A 19,074-nucleotide genomic window follows, 5' to 3' on the forward strand; every position below is an offset into this window, starting at 1 on the left:
GAAAATACCAAATGCTGTGGACAGCTTTGCTTGAAAGCACTGACGGTGCTAAGAATTTAGTTTCATAGTGAAAAGTTTGCCCAAGTTGTGGTTTTAAAACTCTGCAATCTAAAGCCTATTAATACATAAAGCCGGGTGCATGTCATATCCAGCCATCCTTTAACATAACTTTCCTCATCAACAGGCCTGTCTCCTGACCCTGGAAACTATCACAAATATTGATTCTAAGCATGTCTGGGGGGGGGGAATCAAAATTCTCCTAAATAAGCCATTAATAATTGTTAATTCCTACTCAAAAGCATGGGTGGAAAGATTGATTGTGATAGTTAGATTTAAACATCAACACACAACATAAAAAAGTTCTATGTCCGCTTCAGGCTTCTAAAAGCAATACAGTACTTTGACTAATCTTTAAAAAACCCCAAAAGGACTTCAAGTTAAAGCTGGGGGAAGGGCTCCAAAATTGTTACACTGGGGGCTGATTGATTGCCACCTTATATCCTAGGTTTTGACAGCACTGGGACAGAATATACATGCTTTCAGATCCCTAAATTCTAACACAGAATTTTTTTTTGTGCCTGTTCTAAGTATTCTCACTGACAGTCTATTGGAGCAGCTGTCATCTCTCAAAAGGTTTGGCATACAGAAGACTATATCTTGGTTTGCTTCCAAAAGCCACTCATTAGAATGTGCGCACACGCACACACACCATGCAGAGATAGTTTGAGAGCTAACCCTATGGACACACAGCATGCCAGTACATTAAAGAATCAAAACCCAAGATTTTATGTAGCAACAGGGAATACACTTGGCATCTGGGTTTCATTATAATGTTTACAAGATAACTAGCATTTCCTCATGTGTTTAACTCAGGCAAAGAGCTCTGAGCTGGAACATCCAGCCTGTGCCGGGGCAGTTTCTTCATGACCTTTCCCAGCATCCTGCACCACAGCAAGTACGCCGGATGGGTTGAGGAGAGTGGAGAAAGTCAGCTGCTCTGTCTAGCCCGAATACCATGGATACCAGATACCCTCTTTGGAACAGCACAGAGTATCTGTGTCACTGCGCAGAATGCCTCTCGGTGCACATGGGAAATTCTATTCAGACAGACCTAAAGTGAGAATTACTAATAGGTTTTGACTATACGTGAGAAAGTGTCATGAGGTAAACTGTAGTCTCCCATTCGGGACATCTCGGGAGGAAGAAAGCTATGTGATTCAAACTGTGAACTGATAGTGGCAAAAGGTGACATTGGTGGGAGTGAAAAGCTGCTATAAGTCACACAGTAGAGCAACACACACATTCCTGGTGCAGATCGTGCAGTAAACGTGCAGCTCACCTATGAAGTCCCAACTGATGAGTTCGGACATAATCCATCAAGAGAAGGGAGGAAAAATAAATGAGACAATATTTCATAGATACCCTCCTTAGCACAAAAGACACATGCTGTCAGAGTGTTTTTGGTTATTACCTATAATAGTAAAGAAGGCTCTACTGATGGAACACTTTCTTCATTGCAAATGAAAGGGGGGCAGCCACAACTCCAGAAGAAGAGGTGGTCAAGTAGTTTTAAATTGACGCTACAATAAGGAGGCAGATGGTACCTCCCTGCCAGTAGGTGAATGCCCTGCCACATACAGCGGTCATTTAGACACAATTCAACATCTACTGCCACTTCACTGAAGTCAGTGAACACAAGTCAGGAGCACAATATTAGCCAGTCTCACATAAAATTCGGGACCATTCACATTACTACAAAGCATCAATCAGTACTAAATTATCTCCCATAAAGAGGTCAGCTTGTGTTTGCAGTTGAAATAGCAGAGCAAATTCCTATTAGAATACAGAAACTTACTTGATCCTTCTTGCTCTTGTGTGATGAAGCAACATGAGCCAGATACTGAATGACCTTCTTGGTGTTTTCTGTCTTACCAGCTCCAGATTCACCTCTGCAAAAGACAAAGCATTATCGGGATATATTTGCAAGCATTTACCTCTCTTTAAAAACTTTCTAAAATATTGTTTTCAGGAGCCTAGTCCACCCATTTCCCTAAATGTCTTGCTAGCCTGTATATGGTGAACAAGGTTACCACAATACCTACCAGGTTGCTTTCTTAACTACCAGTTCTCCAAGCATTTACACTTGATATGCTTCCACTAGGGGGGCCTATAACATCTTCTCCTGGTCTTTATCTGCCCTTATCTTTTTCTAGTGAGACTTGGTAAACATGTGAAAAATTATGCACACACCTGCCTTTCAAAGTATTAGTTAGACCCGGAGAGATTAAAGTTTCACAGTAAAACCACTCCTGTGAGTCAACTACATTTTTAAAAGCTGCTTAAACTGCCAAGAACTATATCAGCAATGGGGAAATTATGCAAATACTTACGTGCAAAGAATGGCCTGATCCTCTCGATCTGAAATTAAGAAGCAAACAAAAGACGATCAGATTCAGGCCAAGGTCACCTTTATTCCATCTCACTGCCTCTTAAGCAAAGTTGCATAGTCTCAGGCCTCTCGGCAAATCTCTTCAACATAGCCTGCACCTCTGTTGTTGTATTTTCTTGCACATACAGCCCCAGCAGATTCAACAAAATGCAATGGAGGGGTGGGGTCTTAAAGGGTAGCCTCAATGCCTATTGACTGGGATATGACTGGAATTACTGATAAACAAATTAATAAATCCTGCCTATTTTCACAGCCACCATGTTATCTACAGAATTCCTGCTCTCGGTGTGGTATGCGCAGAAAAAAATTCCAAATAGTTGGGAGAACCATATCACTTGTTTTATACTCTCCTACATGTATAACTAAAATTCCTTTTTGTGTCAGGTAAGATTAGAAGGTGACATAACTTAACCAAGCGTGCAAGCCAGAGTTCTTTGCTGATACAGAGCCATATCCAATAGCATTTTTTTTACCTGATTTTTTTACCACTGCTGCAGGAACCAAAGAAACTGAAGAGCTGGGATTCAGGGTTAGTAATTCAGCTACTCATATAGTGCATTTTATATGGTGCTTAGCTACATACAGAGGGTGGTCTCCAACTAAGTCATATTCTGAGTAGACCCACTGAAATAAACTGACTTGGTACTGAAGTTTATTGATTTCAATGTGTCTGCTCAGAGCATGATTTAGTCACGAGATCACCCAAATTAATTAATAACCAGTTAGATTACTCCACTAGCATTCATGTGCCTTGCAAGGTAAGTGACAAGTTTTCAGACTCTCTACCAGTTCATAAGAGCATACAGTTGAAGGATTCTCAACAGTTAATGGGCTCTGCATGACTGGGCATTGATTCATTTGCACATAGCCCCAGGAGGTGTATTCAGTAACACAGACAACTGGGTGGTTCTGTATCATGCAGGCAATTCCAGGAAGGCAGTTGTTTCTCTGAATAATGATGACACTTTTTAAAAGAAGCTACAGGTGCTTAAAGTACACTGTCTCTGTATCCAAACACCAAGTCATGCCTCATTACTATAGGGGGAAGCCAAATGGAGAACGCCTGCAGTAGCCCTATGCATCTTGAGTCATAACCAGCCGTCCTTTTGCCTACAGTAGGAGCCATTCTACTTCCATTCCAGCCTGCAGGAAGAAACTTAACTCAGCAGCTGACCAATTAGCCTGAAATTCCTTGTGGGAAAAGTAGTCCCTTCATCCCTATAGAATTTGATGCATTAGCAGGCAAACTAGTCAGAAAAATCCCCCAAGTGTGGCAGCAATCCCCCCCTCCCCCTCTATTGTCAGCTGCAGGTTGGTTAGTCACCTCCTCCTTAAGCTTTAAAGAATGTACCTGCACAAGTACAGGCAAGTCACATGGCAAGTATGCAGACACTACCATAAAAGGAAATAGGCCCCTTTGGAGGGGGGGGGGGCGAGGAGAAGGAGAGAATTTTCCCAGCCTAGTAGAGCAGTCATCACTGGGATAGCTGGAATTCTTCTGCCTGAGAAGTGAGAAGTGCCGCATGGTATCCTACTTCCTGTTGCTCAACTCTTAGAACAAACAGACTTCCCTCCCCCAAAACAGTAAGCTAACGCACATACACAGAAAGAGCTGCACAATTGCACAATGATACAGCAGCTATGTTATGTTTTAGAATATTATATTTTCCGTTCAATCTGGGCTCTATTATGCTCATGAGATTATCCTAGATTAAATGTGTTTGTATTGTCAGATAAAATTTTTACATTATTTTATGTAAACTGCTTAGAAATTTTTCTTTCTTGATCATTATTATGTGATCTGTAAGTTTCGATAAATAAAATAAATACAACAGAGGCACCCATTTCAAAACTGACTGTCCAGCAGGATATTGGGCTGCTCCTTCTGAGGAGTGTGCAAGTGCTCAGATAGCCTAGATTTGTTTTGCTGGGGGGGGGGGTGAGAAAGGAAGAAGGAAAATAAATGTAACCAAATGCTCATTTATAAGATAATTAAAGAAGGAGTCTTCATCTGCTTTACAGGCCCAGATATGTATCTTTTGACTATCATAGAATAGAATCATAGAGTTGGAAGAGACCCCAAGGGCCATCGAGTCCAACCCCCTGCCAAGCATGCTTTTAATAAGTAACGCATTAGTCTATAGCACTGGCTCTGTATTTCAGAGCAGTTATTCAATGAGCAGCTGTCTTATGAGCTGTACAAATTCTGTTCAATATTTATTATCAAGCCTGGTCTTTAACACTTAAGAAGCAATACAGATTTTAAAGAGGCAAAATTATTATTTATTCCAGAGAGATGGGCTGTTACAGCAACGCATAAGTTTGTAGACTAACAGGATTATTGTGGTACAATCTCTCATTGACTAGAGTCCATCTTATGAGATGCATGGCTTGGAAGCATTTGATGCAAACTGCTTCATCATGCAAATTTAAATATAGTTTTATGTATCTGTGGAATCCTTGTAGCTGGAAAAAAATAGAAGAGTTCTGTAGCAGAAGTGTCAAAATAATAGTAGTTATTACATGCTTCCCAAGTACATGCATTTGAGGTGTTCTAATTGCCCAAGAGGAGATTATATTTTGAACTCTGGGGAGGGTGGGGATAAGAAGAGAAAATGTTAACATGCTGCTTAGTGCTTCACAACTCAGTTACAGAATATCCTAACAGGCCTTTATCACCCACTTCCTCTGCATGAGCAACTCCGAGTTGAGTCTGTTTAACTCCATAAAAGGAGAACATAGCACTCACACTATGGTGACATCATCTCTCCAGCCAAGAGGAAGCAGAGCTAAAAAGGCAAAAAGTTTGATCCCTGCTTATAGCTGATTCATTAACACAGGCAGTTTGACTATTGCTAAAGAGCAAAGCCTACCTCCTAACTACAGAAAAAGAGAGTTTCCCCCATCTCTATGGTTTATCATCAGAAATATTTAGGCATCACAGCTAAGACCTGTAACTGCATTTAAAGGTAAAGGTAAAGGTACCCCTGCCCATACGGGCCAGTCTTGACAGACTCTGGGGTTGTGCGCCCATCTCACTTAAGAGGCCAGGGGCCAGCGCTGTCCGGAGACACTTCCGGGTCACGTGGCCAGCGTGACATCGCTGCTCTGGCGAGCCAGAGCCGCACACGGAAACGCCGTTTACCTTCCCGCTGGTAAGCGGTCCCTATTTATCTACTTGCACCCGGAGGTGCTTTCGAACTGCTAGGTTGGCAGGCGCTGGGACCGAGCAGCGGGAGCGCACCCCGCTGCAGGGATTCGAACCGCCGACCATTCGATCGGCAAGTCCTAGGCGCTGAGGCTTTAACCCACAGTGCCACCTGCGTCCCCTTTTGTAACTGCATTTAAGGCACTGTAATTAACAGTAGTAGTAGTAGTACCCCACCCATCTGACTGGATGGATATAGAACATGAATTATCATACATCTCATCAGCTATCTTGCCTCCTTTGTTTTTACAGTGCTCGATTTTTGTAACACATTTTCCATCTCAACACTGGAAAAAGCCTCAGGGGGTACTTCACATGTCTTTTAAAATTTTGGAAATGAGGTGGAGGGGTGGGGGAGGACTCCTAGCACACATTATTTCCTCCTTACCATCTCCTTCCCCTGGATGATACAGTAGGGAACAGAGCACCAAGAGGTTAAGAAGTTGGTCAATAATAATGTTCTGAGTAATACTCTGACTTGTCGGAACTAAAAGACTAATAAAAGGTTTTGGAGAAGTTTAGAATCCAAAAGTGGTTACAGAAACCTTGATTCAATTAAAATTCAATAGTTGGGCAATTAACTTTTATTGGGACGAAATATGTCACAAAATCATGGGAACAAGCTTTTGAATTTTCTACAACACTTCAAGGGACAGGTAGGAGAAAGATGGAAGAATTGGCTTGATGTTATAGTCAAAAGGTCAGCATCTAGATTCAAGACTTGATTCGCTTCATCTTTGCTAGGTACTAGGATATACTTAGAATTCTGGGACAAAACAATACTGGCTGACCCCCAATTTGGGAAACAAAGTCCAGTAGTTACCCTAACCTTTCTGCATCTTTAAGCAAACAATACAGGTTCTTTCACTTTTTAAATCTTACTCAACTCGTTGCATGAGATTTCAAGAGGAAATATTTTGAGTGCATGTACTTCTAGGATAAAATACGCAAACTTGCATCTGTTCTTGTCAGATGGACCTCACCATTAACAGATGAAATGTCTTCTTCACACCTCCCACTATGTTAACTGGAGACAATTAGAACATGACCAAAGCAGAATTTTAAGAGGAACTAATTTCATTTCCCACTAAATGAATTTACAGCAAGAAGCAGTTTCACATATAAAGAGAGTCACTTAAAAAACACTATCTCATTCCTTCCTGTCTGCATCATAAAAAAATTGCTCTTTTATATTCTGTTGGTTTAATTTGGTTGGGAAAAAACAGCTGTTAATCATGAGACACCAAGACGACTAAGAATGTTAGAACTCCACTCCTATTGGAAGGCTTGTCTAAACCAACTGCCTTTTTTGTCATCTACCTTGCCATCTGGAGACATGCAATATGAATCAGCATGTAAGTGACATTCAAATTTTACCTTTTTCTTTTAAAAATGTAGATTCCACTGGCATAATTTGCAGCAAATGTAAAGATGTATGCAAAAGTCAACCATGACAATGTCAACATCAGCCGAGGTGTTGTATTTTTTTCCTCAACAGCCTTAGTAGCCCTTGTTCATATTAAATATGTTTTCCTATCACTTCCGTATTGATAAAATATAATCAAACTTGTTGGTATGATAAAGTATTATCAGACTTACAAAAAAAGATAGTATTTCGAGAGGGAAAATTGTGAAGCATGAGCTATTTCCAACATGGAGCCTATTTGCCCTGGTTATCATTGTTGGGAAATTGACCTCCACACTCTTAAACGCAAGCTGACAGAATCATTTCCCTCTCTTAAGTACATTTAAGAGAAATGCTGGTTATATGAAAGTCATGGCCTTTAACAAAATAAAGACCCAGTTGTTGTTTTTTAAACCTCCCTTTGTGAATCAGAGTCCAGAACAAAAGATTTAGCATAAACAAGACTTGATTCAAAAGGGACATGGAATGCTACACTAAGCAAGCCAGACTAGACTTGACTAACAAATAGTACATTCTTGGCCCCAACTTCTGAAATATGTAAACATTATGGGTTTCACACAGAAGATTTAACATTTAACAGATATTGGAGGGAGGGGGGAGAGAGGAAGTCTTCAGCTTTAAGTCTCAGCCACAAGGCTATTGAATGAAACCTAAAGATCACCAAGAACCCTCCCTGATTCCCCAAAATGGCAGAATCCTACATACTACATTATCCCAAGCTTGCAATGCAACAAGGAGAAGCAAACAAAAGCCTGGTGGTAGTGGGCTTGCAAGGAAGACTGTTGTACATATTCCAGTTTGTCATAATTTATTGGGTTTGTTCAAGCCACCTATAAAAGGTACTCTGGCTCCACTGTTACTTATTTACATACTGGAGCAGCAGTTCAGCCTCATAAAAGGATACTGACTGGCTGTTTCCTCATTCTCATACACACACAAGCAAACTCATGAAGGACACCTTGATGCCTATCTTGATGCATTCTTGAATGCATTGCAACCTACATTAACACCCAAGGTCCTAGCAAATCCAGAGTTCAGACGCAGCCATGCATATATATACACCTGACTTCTATGCCCCTCCCTCTGCCAGCTGATTTGGCCTGGGGCAGGGAGTTTCACATCATAAACTATATGGGCTGCCAAAAGAGATGCCAGTTCCAAAAAGAGGCAGTGACACATCAGTCTGGCCACATTACAAAAAGGTTAAGAAACTTGGGTATTAGTTGAAACCAAGCAAGCCCCTGCTCCTCCTCTGCAGGCTGCCAATTAGCATGCCCTAAACCAAGTGCTGGAATCTAACCAATTAACATGCAGGTCTTTCTGCTTCACCAGCTCAGGGAAATAACTGCACCCCCATGCTGAGAATGGGTCAGAGACATCAGCTTGCCATGCTTTTTTAAGAAGTGCTCAAAACCATGAAAGATTTCCTGCCTGTTAGACTTTGAATAGAGTCTAGGGCACAAACAGCTAATCCTGAATGCCTCTGGTTCTTGCAGAGCACTGTAGCCTTTCATCTTCTGTGCTCAATACAGATTCCTCCCATACCACTGGCTGCTGCATCAAGCCTCCCCCACGGATTAAGCAGAACTGAAGGCAACCGAGGAATGCTGCTTTCCAGAGACCAGAAGATTGACTGGAATCAAAAGTTGCACTGCAGCAGACCTCCACCCAAACATGAAACTTTCACGCTGTATCCCTATGTACATTTGACATTTCAAAAGTGGCAACTCTACAAGAGCCTACTCATCTGAGCATAGCCACTGCCATGGCCAGAATATATTTTAAAATGTACCTACCTTGCATCATACTCCTGTAGGCAGTGTCTGTAATAGCGTATATGTGAGGGGGCATCTCATGTCTCTTTTTGCCTTTGTACATATCCACAATTTCTTCTGAGTAGATAGGCAGGTTCTTGTAGGGATTTATGACAACACAGAACAGGCCTGAGTAGGTCTGCAAAATGGAATTTAAGAAGAATTTAGAAGCATTCATGGTTTTACAGTTTCATCGGCTCCACATAACCCGCCTCCCATCCCCCCAACTCACAAGAGTGCTAACAATAATCACATACTGAAAATTTACTTGGACTGCCATAATTGCCTTCCATTACCAGAGATTTTGAACTAACAATCACATCTGTCATTTACTTTGAATATGGCTATTCATCTTTGATGACTGAAACATGCATTTTACTTTGCATTATTATTCACTGTTTATAGCTCTACAGTACACAAAAATGAATGGCATTTTAGCAAAACTTAGGCAATAGGTATCTTTCGACACTAGCTCAGTGCCAGCATGGAGCAGAACAAAAGATTCACATATATTAACAAAGCTCTACCTCAGAGTTGTACATATCCTGCACCAGATTTTTAAATCCATTCTATTGCCTACATGTTATGTGCAAACTTGTGCATACTTAATTCTGCTAGCCACAGAATTTGTGGGGGTGGCAGAGATGAGAACCTACAGCTACCACTAAAGTCCAAGCAATACTTGCATTCAGGATTTAATGAAGCATTGCCCACACATTTCCAAGCGTCTCTAAGCCTTACAACTAAAACTTTTTAAAAACATTAAAGCACCTGAGAAAGCAGGTGCATTTCACCTCCTCCAAGTTAAAGGCTGGAAAAAAACCTAGTATGGGTAGAAGTAAACTGCAAAAACACTTGAAGATCTAGCATTCACTAGTTATCACTGATGCATTTACATGTCAAGCCAGTGTTACACATATGGCCAAAATTTCAATGCTAACTTATAAACTACAAAACTGAATTTTAAAAATCCTGATGCAGTTAGAACAGACTTACTTTTTAATACCACTTATTGCATATGAATGTTCATTCACTCTAAGAGGCCAAGGCAGCATTCAGTGCAGAAAGAACATATAGAAGTAACCACTGCCTGTGCACAACTCTACAGAATGCTTATTATGAGTTAACCCAGCATTAAAAGGCTTTGTGAGAAGTTGCCAACTATTTCCCTCAATATCCAAAGCAGAAATATGTCAGGAAATGGGGGCGGCAGTGGGGGGGGGCAGTGCTATCCGGTTTGCAGTGGCACCATTACAAAAGGTTCCCCAAGACTGCCAGTAGGAAGAGTTTAATTCCTCTTTGTGTGCTTGTTTTCCCCAAGGTTGTAAGTGCAAAAACGTTTTGGCTGGCCACAGTTATAATACACTAATCCTGCCCCTACCACCTCAGAGGGATGAGAGCTCATCCCAGACATTGTATGGCATCCAAGATGTCTGGAAGCAGCAACAAACACTTCGCAGTGTTTCCAACTGCAGTGAGACACCAGAGATGAGCTCCTGCTCCTCTCAGTGTCTGTACCCACCAGGTTAGGATACTCTGCTGCAAAGTATATTTGAAGAACTGCCTCCTTCTCTGTCCCCCTCTACTAAACTCATAATCCAAGCAATGTAGCCAAGAAGATCAGCCTCCTTGCTGACCTTTCCGGATGCAAGTGGGACAGAAAATATGGAAGCCCCACTTCACTTAATACTTCTTAAAGTTAGAAAGGCAGAATTGTATTCAACCACCATTTTCGGTAGCATTTCCTCAAGTATAAATGGCCCAGCTAGGAAACAAAGCTATGAGCATGGTCTAAGTGTCAGCATGCGCAGCTCAAAACTGACACTTGGATATTTACAAGTGAGGAAACTTCTGCAAGAAACAAATATAAGCCTCCAGTTGATAGTGGTCATCATACTGTGGCTTGTATAAAATAGTCTTTTGATCACAGGGAACAGTAGAGAATACAAAGCAATTACAAAACTAGGAGGAGTTACGCAATTTGCCAACTCTTTGTTCTGTGTTCTTGTTTTAAATGTTTCTATAAAAAATGAAGCTCTCTAATAAAAATTGGCACCCCAAGGGTGTTCAGGAAATACACATTAGTTGCCGTTTAAGCCAAGAGAGCTTGGGATCTATCAGCAAACGTGTGGAGTAGAACAAATCTGATTTCAAAAAGACTAGTTATAAGAGGGAGCTTCTCACAAGCGACAAATGCAAAATTCTTGAGCAAGTCCATGGAAGACATAGCACTGATCTGAATGGGCCTTGTATCTGTTCAAGCACCTCAAGGACTCCAACTCTAAGTCACTTACTCAGAGGGCTGCACCACAGTAAGAGATTAAAGCTGTTTCTCTTAAAAAATTTTGTCCTGAAACAGGCACCTCTGTCATAGGACACTGAACCAGAGCGTTTTAGTTGCACTTAACCTTGCTGAGAATATCTATCCATTTCCTGTAAATGAACCAAAGGCTGCATTAGCCCACAGGAAAAAAATATCAAATTTACAGGGGTGGGGGCTTAAATATGTAAACTTTCATCAGACTGGCAAGTGTTAAGAATACACTGGGGACTTTAATGTGGAGGGAAGGGGGGCACCTACCTCAATGACCTGTTTAGCTGTTGATTTGTTCTTTACTTGTGGAATCCTGACTGTATTTTTGAATGTAACTGTTAGCTCTATTTTTTTAATGTTGAGTATATTTTGTTTTGTTGCTGTTTTAATTGTGCACCTCTTGTATTTGATTTTCATTTGTAATGTTTTCTGCTGAGGTGCCAAAGGGCCACAATGCCTTTTGGGCAACCTTGCAGGGACCACATCCCAGTAGTGTGTGGAGCCAAAAACAAAAGTGGGAAGGCAATGATTCTTTTATTTTAGCTTTGTACAACAGGCCAGTTTCTACACACATCTCTCTCTACTATCCATCAATACAAGCAAGAGGCATTATCAGAGTTCAAGGACACCTGCCAAGCAACAACTCTGGATGTGAAGCAGAGCCAGTGAAGCTTGTGGCCTGGGAACAGTTTGGATGCCCACACAGAGGAGCCTGGATGACCAAATTTGCCCCCCAGTCTGAGAATCCCCACCTTGAGACATGTTGTAAACCACTTAGAGGTTTTTCTGAAAATATGAATTAGTACAGAAACCATCTAAAATAAAGAAAGGTTGAGCAAAATACTTGCTGGGGGAGTGGGGAGTAGAGAGATTATGTACAGTACTGCTAAAACCACAAAGTCTGCACACTGTAATAGACTGACTTGCAGACTTCATGAGATTAACCTTTGGTGACAACAGGTTTCAGGTTGCACTGAGGCTGTTGGAACAAAGCAACGTTCAGATACCCCACTTTGCAGGGGAGGTTTCTATAATATAAAGTGTAGCTGGATTAAGTATCACTGGGTAAAAAGCACTGTGACCCAAGGAAATTGTACATGCCACAGAGTCCTCTGTAAATCAGAGTTAACAACCCCAATACCATCTTAGTGAGCGATCATGATAAATGGAAGCAAAAAGGCTTTAAATCTGTACAAAAAAGTTAGCTATATTAATAGTAAAAAGTTATTTATTGTAGCTGCTTAAAGAAAAATAAACATTAAAAGGTTCACTGAAACTGAACTACATAGCCATAGCAGCTAGATTAGTAAGAATGTAATGTTTTAAAATTATTGCCTAACTAAACCTCAGGAAACGCAAAGAGATGCATTTTGAGAAGTTCCTTATAAGGCAGAAAGGTTAAGGGTGTATCATATCAGGAGACAGGAAGGAATAGAAAATAAAAATTGGGCAAACTTGTAAACACATTGCATTTTACAGGATCAGGTCTTTCTAAAAACAACACATATGCATGTCATTGTAGGTGTATGAATCTCTTCCAGTCAGACAATGGGGGACTCATTACTACTTCTGAACATTAATTTATTTGGAATGATCTTGGAATCCATAAGATCACAAGTAACAGAAATAAAAATAAATTTTAAGCAGGTCACTGATGGGTGAATGTCATTATCAGGAATATTGTATCTGGGGAACTACTCCGTGCAAATATACTTGTCAGGGCCAGTAGCCATGGCAACTCAAGGTATAAAATACATCTTAAATCTCAAAGGTTAGATTTCCTTTTCTTAATCATCACCCAGTAAAGATTAGCACAGGCCCAAATGAATTGAAAATTAGAGCATTGACTGAGTCACTGTTGAACTAAAAAACTGCATACAAAACTTCCTACATAGGAACCTAGGAAGATGCCTTATACCAAGTGAGGCCATTGGTCCTTCTAACTCAGCATTTTCTACAGCCACTGGCAGTATTCTTCAGCATTGTTGCCAGGATTCTCTCTCAGCTCTACCTGGGGATTGAACCTGGGACCTTCTGCATGCAAAGCAGATATTTTGCCACTAATACTTGCTCCATACTTGGCTCACACATGATGCTTACTTTCAAAACACACAAAACTACCAAAGGAAAGAAAATACTAAAATGTTGAGTGGGTCAGAACTGTGATAGAGACACTGGCAAGTATAGGTAAAGGGACCCCAGACCATTAGGTCCAGTCGCGGACGACTCTGGGGCTGTGGCACTCATCTCGCTTTATTGGCTGAGAGAGCCGGCATACAGCTTCCGGGTCATGGGGCCAGCATGACTAAGCCGCTTCTGGCGAACCAGAGCAGCACACGGAAACGCCATTTACCTTCCCGCCAGAGTGGTACCTATTTATCTACTTGCACTTTGACGTGCTCTCAAACTGCTAGGTGGGCAGGAGCAGAGACCAAGCAACAGGATCTCACCCCGTCACGGGGATTCGAACCACCGACCTTCTGATAGGCAAGTCCTAGGCTCTGTGGTTTAACCCACAGCGCCACCCACGTCCCTACTGGCAAGTATAGCCTCAGAGAAAAAAATAGTCTATATATAAATATCCTTAATTGTACACTGCCTAGCTTAAAGTCATGGTACAAAAGATCTGTACTAGCCATCAATGTGAAAAATTGCACATGTCTATTTTACTACATGTACCTTCATTTTTTTATGTGCTGTAAAGCAAAGAAAGACAGATATGTGCCATTCCCCATTCCAAAGGGGAGAAACTGTGTAGGCAGACTGCCACATGTGACAAAGACTTCACTGTGCAAAGTCTTACAAGAGTCCATGTATGGGGAGCACAGAAGGGCTGATCCATGTGACAAGACAGCAACAAACAGCTAAATGGATGTTAGAATGAAACACTTTGAAGGGAACAAATGGAAATCAGTGAAGTCTGGAAAATATCCCTTTTACAGAGTCGGGCTCAGCTGCAGCTTATGTACAAGGCAGCAGTGGCATATGCTTTGATCCAATCAGTGCCCTGAATATAGAACTCAGGACAAACACCAATTTCTCTCCTCCTGTACCCTTGGCCAATTGTGAACCATAGCTCTCTGTCAAACTGATTAGTACCCCAAAATTAGATCCACCAAGACAACTGCAATCCTCCTCTCAATCTCCTGTATGCCAGAGTTTTTTTCTGAGCCTAGGGCTTGCCAATCAGAAGGTCGGCGGTTCAAATCCCTGCGACGGGGTGAGCTCCTGTTGTTCAGTCCCAGCTCCTGCCAACCTAGCAGTTCGAAAGCACATCAAAGTGCAAGTAGATAAATAGGTACCGCTCCGGCGGGACAGTAAATGGCATTTCCATGCGCTGCTCTGGTTCGACAGAAGCAGCTTAGTCATGCTGGCCACATGACCCAGAAGCTGTCTGTGGACAAACGCCGGCTCCCTCGGACTGTAGAGCGAGATGAGCACCACAACCCCAGAGTCGTCCGCGACTGGACCTAACGGTCAGGGGTCCCTTTACCTAGGTGACAAGTGACTGCAGTTGTCCCCCAGGAATAAGCACAAGATCTTCAGAAGAGCAAGTGCCTAAAAACCATACACACAGTTGCTACCTCTCTACCCATTATGAGCTGCACAGCAGCCCACCCTTATATACCCTAACACTTTACTACTTTAGGGGGGAAAGCTTAGTGGTAGAACAATCACTCTGCATGCAGAAGGTAAATCTCCAGGTAGGGCTGGGAGAGACCTCTGCCTGAAACCCTAGGATGTTGCTGTCAGTAAGTGTAAACAGTACTGAGCTAAATATACTAAGGGTCTAGCACAGCAGAGGTTAGCTTCATATGTCCCTAGGTATCAACACATTGTATGCATTCTCTACCACAACTGCTGCAGGGCCCCCTTTTCCAGCTGAGGAGTTATCTCTACAGTCTCTATTCAGTGCAGCAGATGGAGCAATAATGCCAACAAGTAAAGAGTGTCAGCATCTTACCAGTGAACAGAGTCCATGCTAAGTCACGTATAAACAATTGAATATTCTTGTTTCCATGGCATCAAGTTCATGAGAGCATTGCTGCCACTTTTGACAAGAGTTGAATTAAAGCTACCTGCTCAGTATATTCTGAACTGAGTTGGGCCTTAGTGTGAAGCGTCCTTCTGGTAGAGCATCAGGCATTGCCTTCAAGAGGAAAAAAATTCTGAGTATGGTGTCTTAGATTTGCAACATGCCCAAGGATGGAGAGCTCACTGCTTCAGTACATCCCTTGCCTGTATAATCCATTCCTCTACTGGCCAAGAACAGAGATGTGGCCTTACTATGAAGCATTCTTCTGGCTAGTGGAGAGTAGGGTGTACAACCTCAGTACAAAACTGAAGCTATGGGGGATGGAAAGGGCCCTAGGCATTTCCTGTTTGCATGGTAACCCAGCCAGCATAGAGAAGACCATCCATGGCATCTCTCTTACCTGTACTCTATAATGTTTCTTTCATTCTTTTTCTATCCACTATTCAGGATACCAAACACTGTTCAAGGTATAGTGCCCAGCCACTCGCTGGTTTAGCTGTGTGACAAACTGGAAACTGGTAGAAGGCTACCTTCCCTTCTTGCTAGCCACTAATTGTTTTGGGTTTGCTTGTTGTTGTTTTTAAATACAAGTGTTTTTTGACTCTGCTTCCAGGAGGAGTTTATTTTTGTCTGCAAGCTCCACTCCTCCCCTGACCGAGAATCACCTGTTCACAGCACCACATGTTGGAGGCTTGAAGTGCAACAACTAGGCAATTAGGAGGTTCTTAGTTTTCAGCATTCTGATTGGTTGAAAGTAGACAACAGTACTTTTTTATATCCCAACTGCCTTATGTGCAGCTGAGCTTTGTTATTTTGCAGGCTTAGCTTTACTGCTCTTTTATACTGAGGTTCCAGATACAGAAGCAGCAAGCCAGGTGTCTACATGAAGAGTGTGTTCAGCTTGGATCAAACGCTGTACATGATTTCTAATATATCTTCCAACACAAACACACAAGAGTCTAGCCACTCCATCACAATGTTCTACAAAAACTCTACTAGGGAAAGTACTGTTTAGTTTAATGAGAATGTAGACAGGGGAAAATTGTATAAGCCTGGGGACATGTAAGATTTAGTTAGATCCTATAACTAGCAGAAAAAGTCATTACTCACGTAGATAAGCCCTGAGTAGTATCGCTCCTTCAGATTGTGCAACACTGAGGCCTCATTCAGGCAGGTCAGTTCAGCCATATCTTCCACTTTCGAGAACTTGGGTGGGTTCATCTTTTGGATATCATCTTTGTTGACTCTCACTTTCTTCCCATTCTCTGCAAGCTCCACAATGGCTTCATCTCCTACTTCTTCCTTCAAGCTAGCAGGCTCAAAACCATTTTTCTCTGATGGGACCCACACCAGCTTCTTGGCAGCCCAATCAGCCTGAGCAAGAGGGTTGTTGATGAAGTTTCTATCCACATAGAGGTATTTGTCAGCATCTCTCTGAGCCATGGTGGTTTATAACCAGGGACCTATGAAAAGAAGAAGTTGCAATGTTATTACCTTGCCAACATTTTGACACTACAACCTTGGAGTCACCTGAAATAGGCACCAGTTCCCTCACCAACACTAATTTCAAATCTTTGACCATGTTACTGTTTAAATGCCATGCAATCATTAGAAGTAGGTTCATGTTGTCAGCTTAAACACTCTATAGAGACAAGAACACTAGAGATAACTGTATAGATATTTTAGGTCCTTGTAAAGGAGTTCTGAGTAGACAAGGCCATTGACTCCAAGTTGCATGCCCAGATAAACTATTCACCTATTGCTTCCCCACAGATTCATTACCCCCTGTGGGTCACAAATAGGCAGTGACCGGATGCATAAAAGCATCCAATTACTCAAGCAAGCAAGCTTGAAGGAACACACAAGAAGCTGGCAACTACATATCAACACAATGTGGTAGTGCTACAATTAGCCTCCTCCCCCTAGGCCTTAACTAGACTGGGGGGGGGGCAGCTTCACATAGTCAAAGTGGTTTCCCCCTCTGTTAAAAACAGCTATTTAAAATGGATGGGTCACACCTGAGGAGAATATACATGTTCTACCCCAATGAAACTGTAAAATGATATTAAGTTATGCCAAATCATAGGAAATACAGAGATGAAAAACTTACTAAGGTTAAAAACTTTTCAGTAGATATGACACAACCCGATTTCTTATCAACATTTGTCAGTTCCCTGGAACAAATGTAAGATATCTGAAGAAATACTGACTAAGTCTACAGTCGTCTACAGTTATTTACAGAAAACTACAGCTATTTACAGACTGACAGCCCTAGCATGGGTAGGAAAGCAGGTCGTCTTTTCTTCCTATCTAGAAATTAGAATTCCTTTCTTTGCTATTATGCCTACAAATGATTTAACTTGGGCTGCCAGCCTCACTCAATCCCTTGTGGCATCTGTTAATAGCCTGAAAGTAAAAGTAAAACCTCCGAGCTGGCAGGAGACTCACCCTGACTAGAGCAGACCTGTTAGATTAGAAAAAAGTGGCTGCCAGGTAGCCACTTCTATTTTTCCACAATGAGGAAAAAAAACTCAGAACTAATTTAGGAGGTGAAAGGCAAAGTAATTTTATACTTGCCACTTTATGTGGCTCACTATGCAACACAAGTGGTCCATTGTATTAGGTATTTCAAAACCATACAAACTTCCTGTCTCTCTGCATTGTGTGTGCATGCATACAGCCGTCAAGAACCAAGCTTTTCAGCCAGCCTTTGCACACCACAGTGTCAATACTGCTGCATGCTGCTAGCCAAAGCTGCCCATGAAGACATTTAGAATACAAATAGGTCTCCCTCCAGAGTCAACTATGTTACAAAATAGTTGGTAAACGTACTGTGGATATACGTTTCCATTAAGCCTTTCAAAGCAAGCAAGAAAGAAAGAAAGAAAGAAAAGAAAGCCATCATTTTTATGTCACCTTAGTCTCAAAAGCAAGTGTTTAGATAGCTTGCATTCACCTAAATATGTATTTACTTATGATTAACCATGCAAACAAGGCACTTTGGATTTTGCTAGAAATTGAAAACATAAGAGGAGTCTGCTGGATCAGGCCAATCGCCCATCTAGTCCAACATCCTCTCACAGTGACCAACCAGATGCAAATTAGAAGTAAGCAAAGAAGAATAATGTGCTGGGGCTATATTTAATGCAAGAAACCAATGTGGAGCTCATACTGGCAGAATTTGCTGGAGACATCAAAAAGTTACATTATGTAAAACCCAATAAAAGCTCTTCAAACAAACAAGAACTATCCTAGAGCCAAGTATTTCCAGTGATACACCATGCTTCATGATGCCTAATCATAGTGTTGGAGCCAAAAATATGCCACAGGTCTTTGCTAAAATAGGAGAAAACTCTGGTGATTTAGGTCCATAAATTTGTCACTCAGGAGCCAAAGGAAAAGGTGGGGAATAATTCATTGTACTGCATTCAGAATTGTATCAAGGCTGGCAAGGCAACAGCTGTAGTCTAAACTTCTGCTACACAGCTTCCTGCAATTGCAACTTCCAAGTATCTAACTGCTTGCCTTTTTTGGCCATAATTGAGCAAGACACACCAGGAGAATGAGCGCTTCCAGCTGAATTTGGTTACTTTTAGTTTCATCATTTCCTGAAAACTAACTGAAGAGCTGTATAGTCAGCTTAAAATATTCTTCTATTTCTTTAGGTCCTTTCCGCTTAGAATACATCTGGCATGGTTTTGTCATTCCTCATGCCTTCAGAGAAAAAGAGTTATTTTGGTTGACAGCCTTTGAGATGCATGACATTCTGGAAATTTTACTTCCATATCCTGTGCACAGTCTAAGTCACTAGGTATCTTCAGCAGCAA

At 41.6% G+C, this 19,074-nt stretch overlaps 1 protein-coding gene across 1 annotated transcript in view; it reads right to left on the reverse strand.

The window, feature by feature from the left end:
- Positions 1 to 19,074, reverse strand: part of MYH9 (myosin heavy chain 9) — a 78,153-nt gene that overhangs the window by 40,608 nt on the left and 18,471 nt on the right. The window contains exons 2-5 of the mRNA XM_079992125.1: positions 16,358 to 16,710; positions 8,880 to 9,036; positions 2,391 to 2,418; positions 1,856 to 1,949 (exon numbers count right to left, since the gene is read on the reverse strand). Of these exons, the coding sequence (XP_079848251.1) occupies positions 1,856 to 1,949; positions 2,391 to 2,418; positions 8,880 to 9,036; positions 16,358 to 16,690 (612 nt within the window). The 5' untranslated portion in view covers positions 16,691 to 16,710. The remainder of the gene's footprint in view (positions 1 to 1,855; positions 1,950 to 2,390; positions 2,419 to 8,879; positions 9,037 to 16,357; positions 16,711 to 19,074) is intronic.

Source organism: Podarcis cretensis (assembly GCF_951804945.1).
Source record: "Podarcis cretensis genome assembly, chromosome: 10".
Taxonomy (NCBI): Eukaryota; Metazoa; Chordata; class Lepidosauria; order Squamata; family Lacertidae; genus Podarcis; species Podarcis cretensis.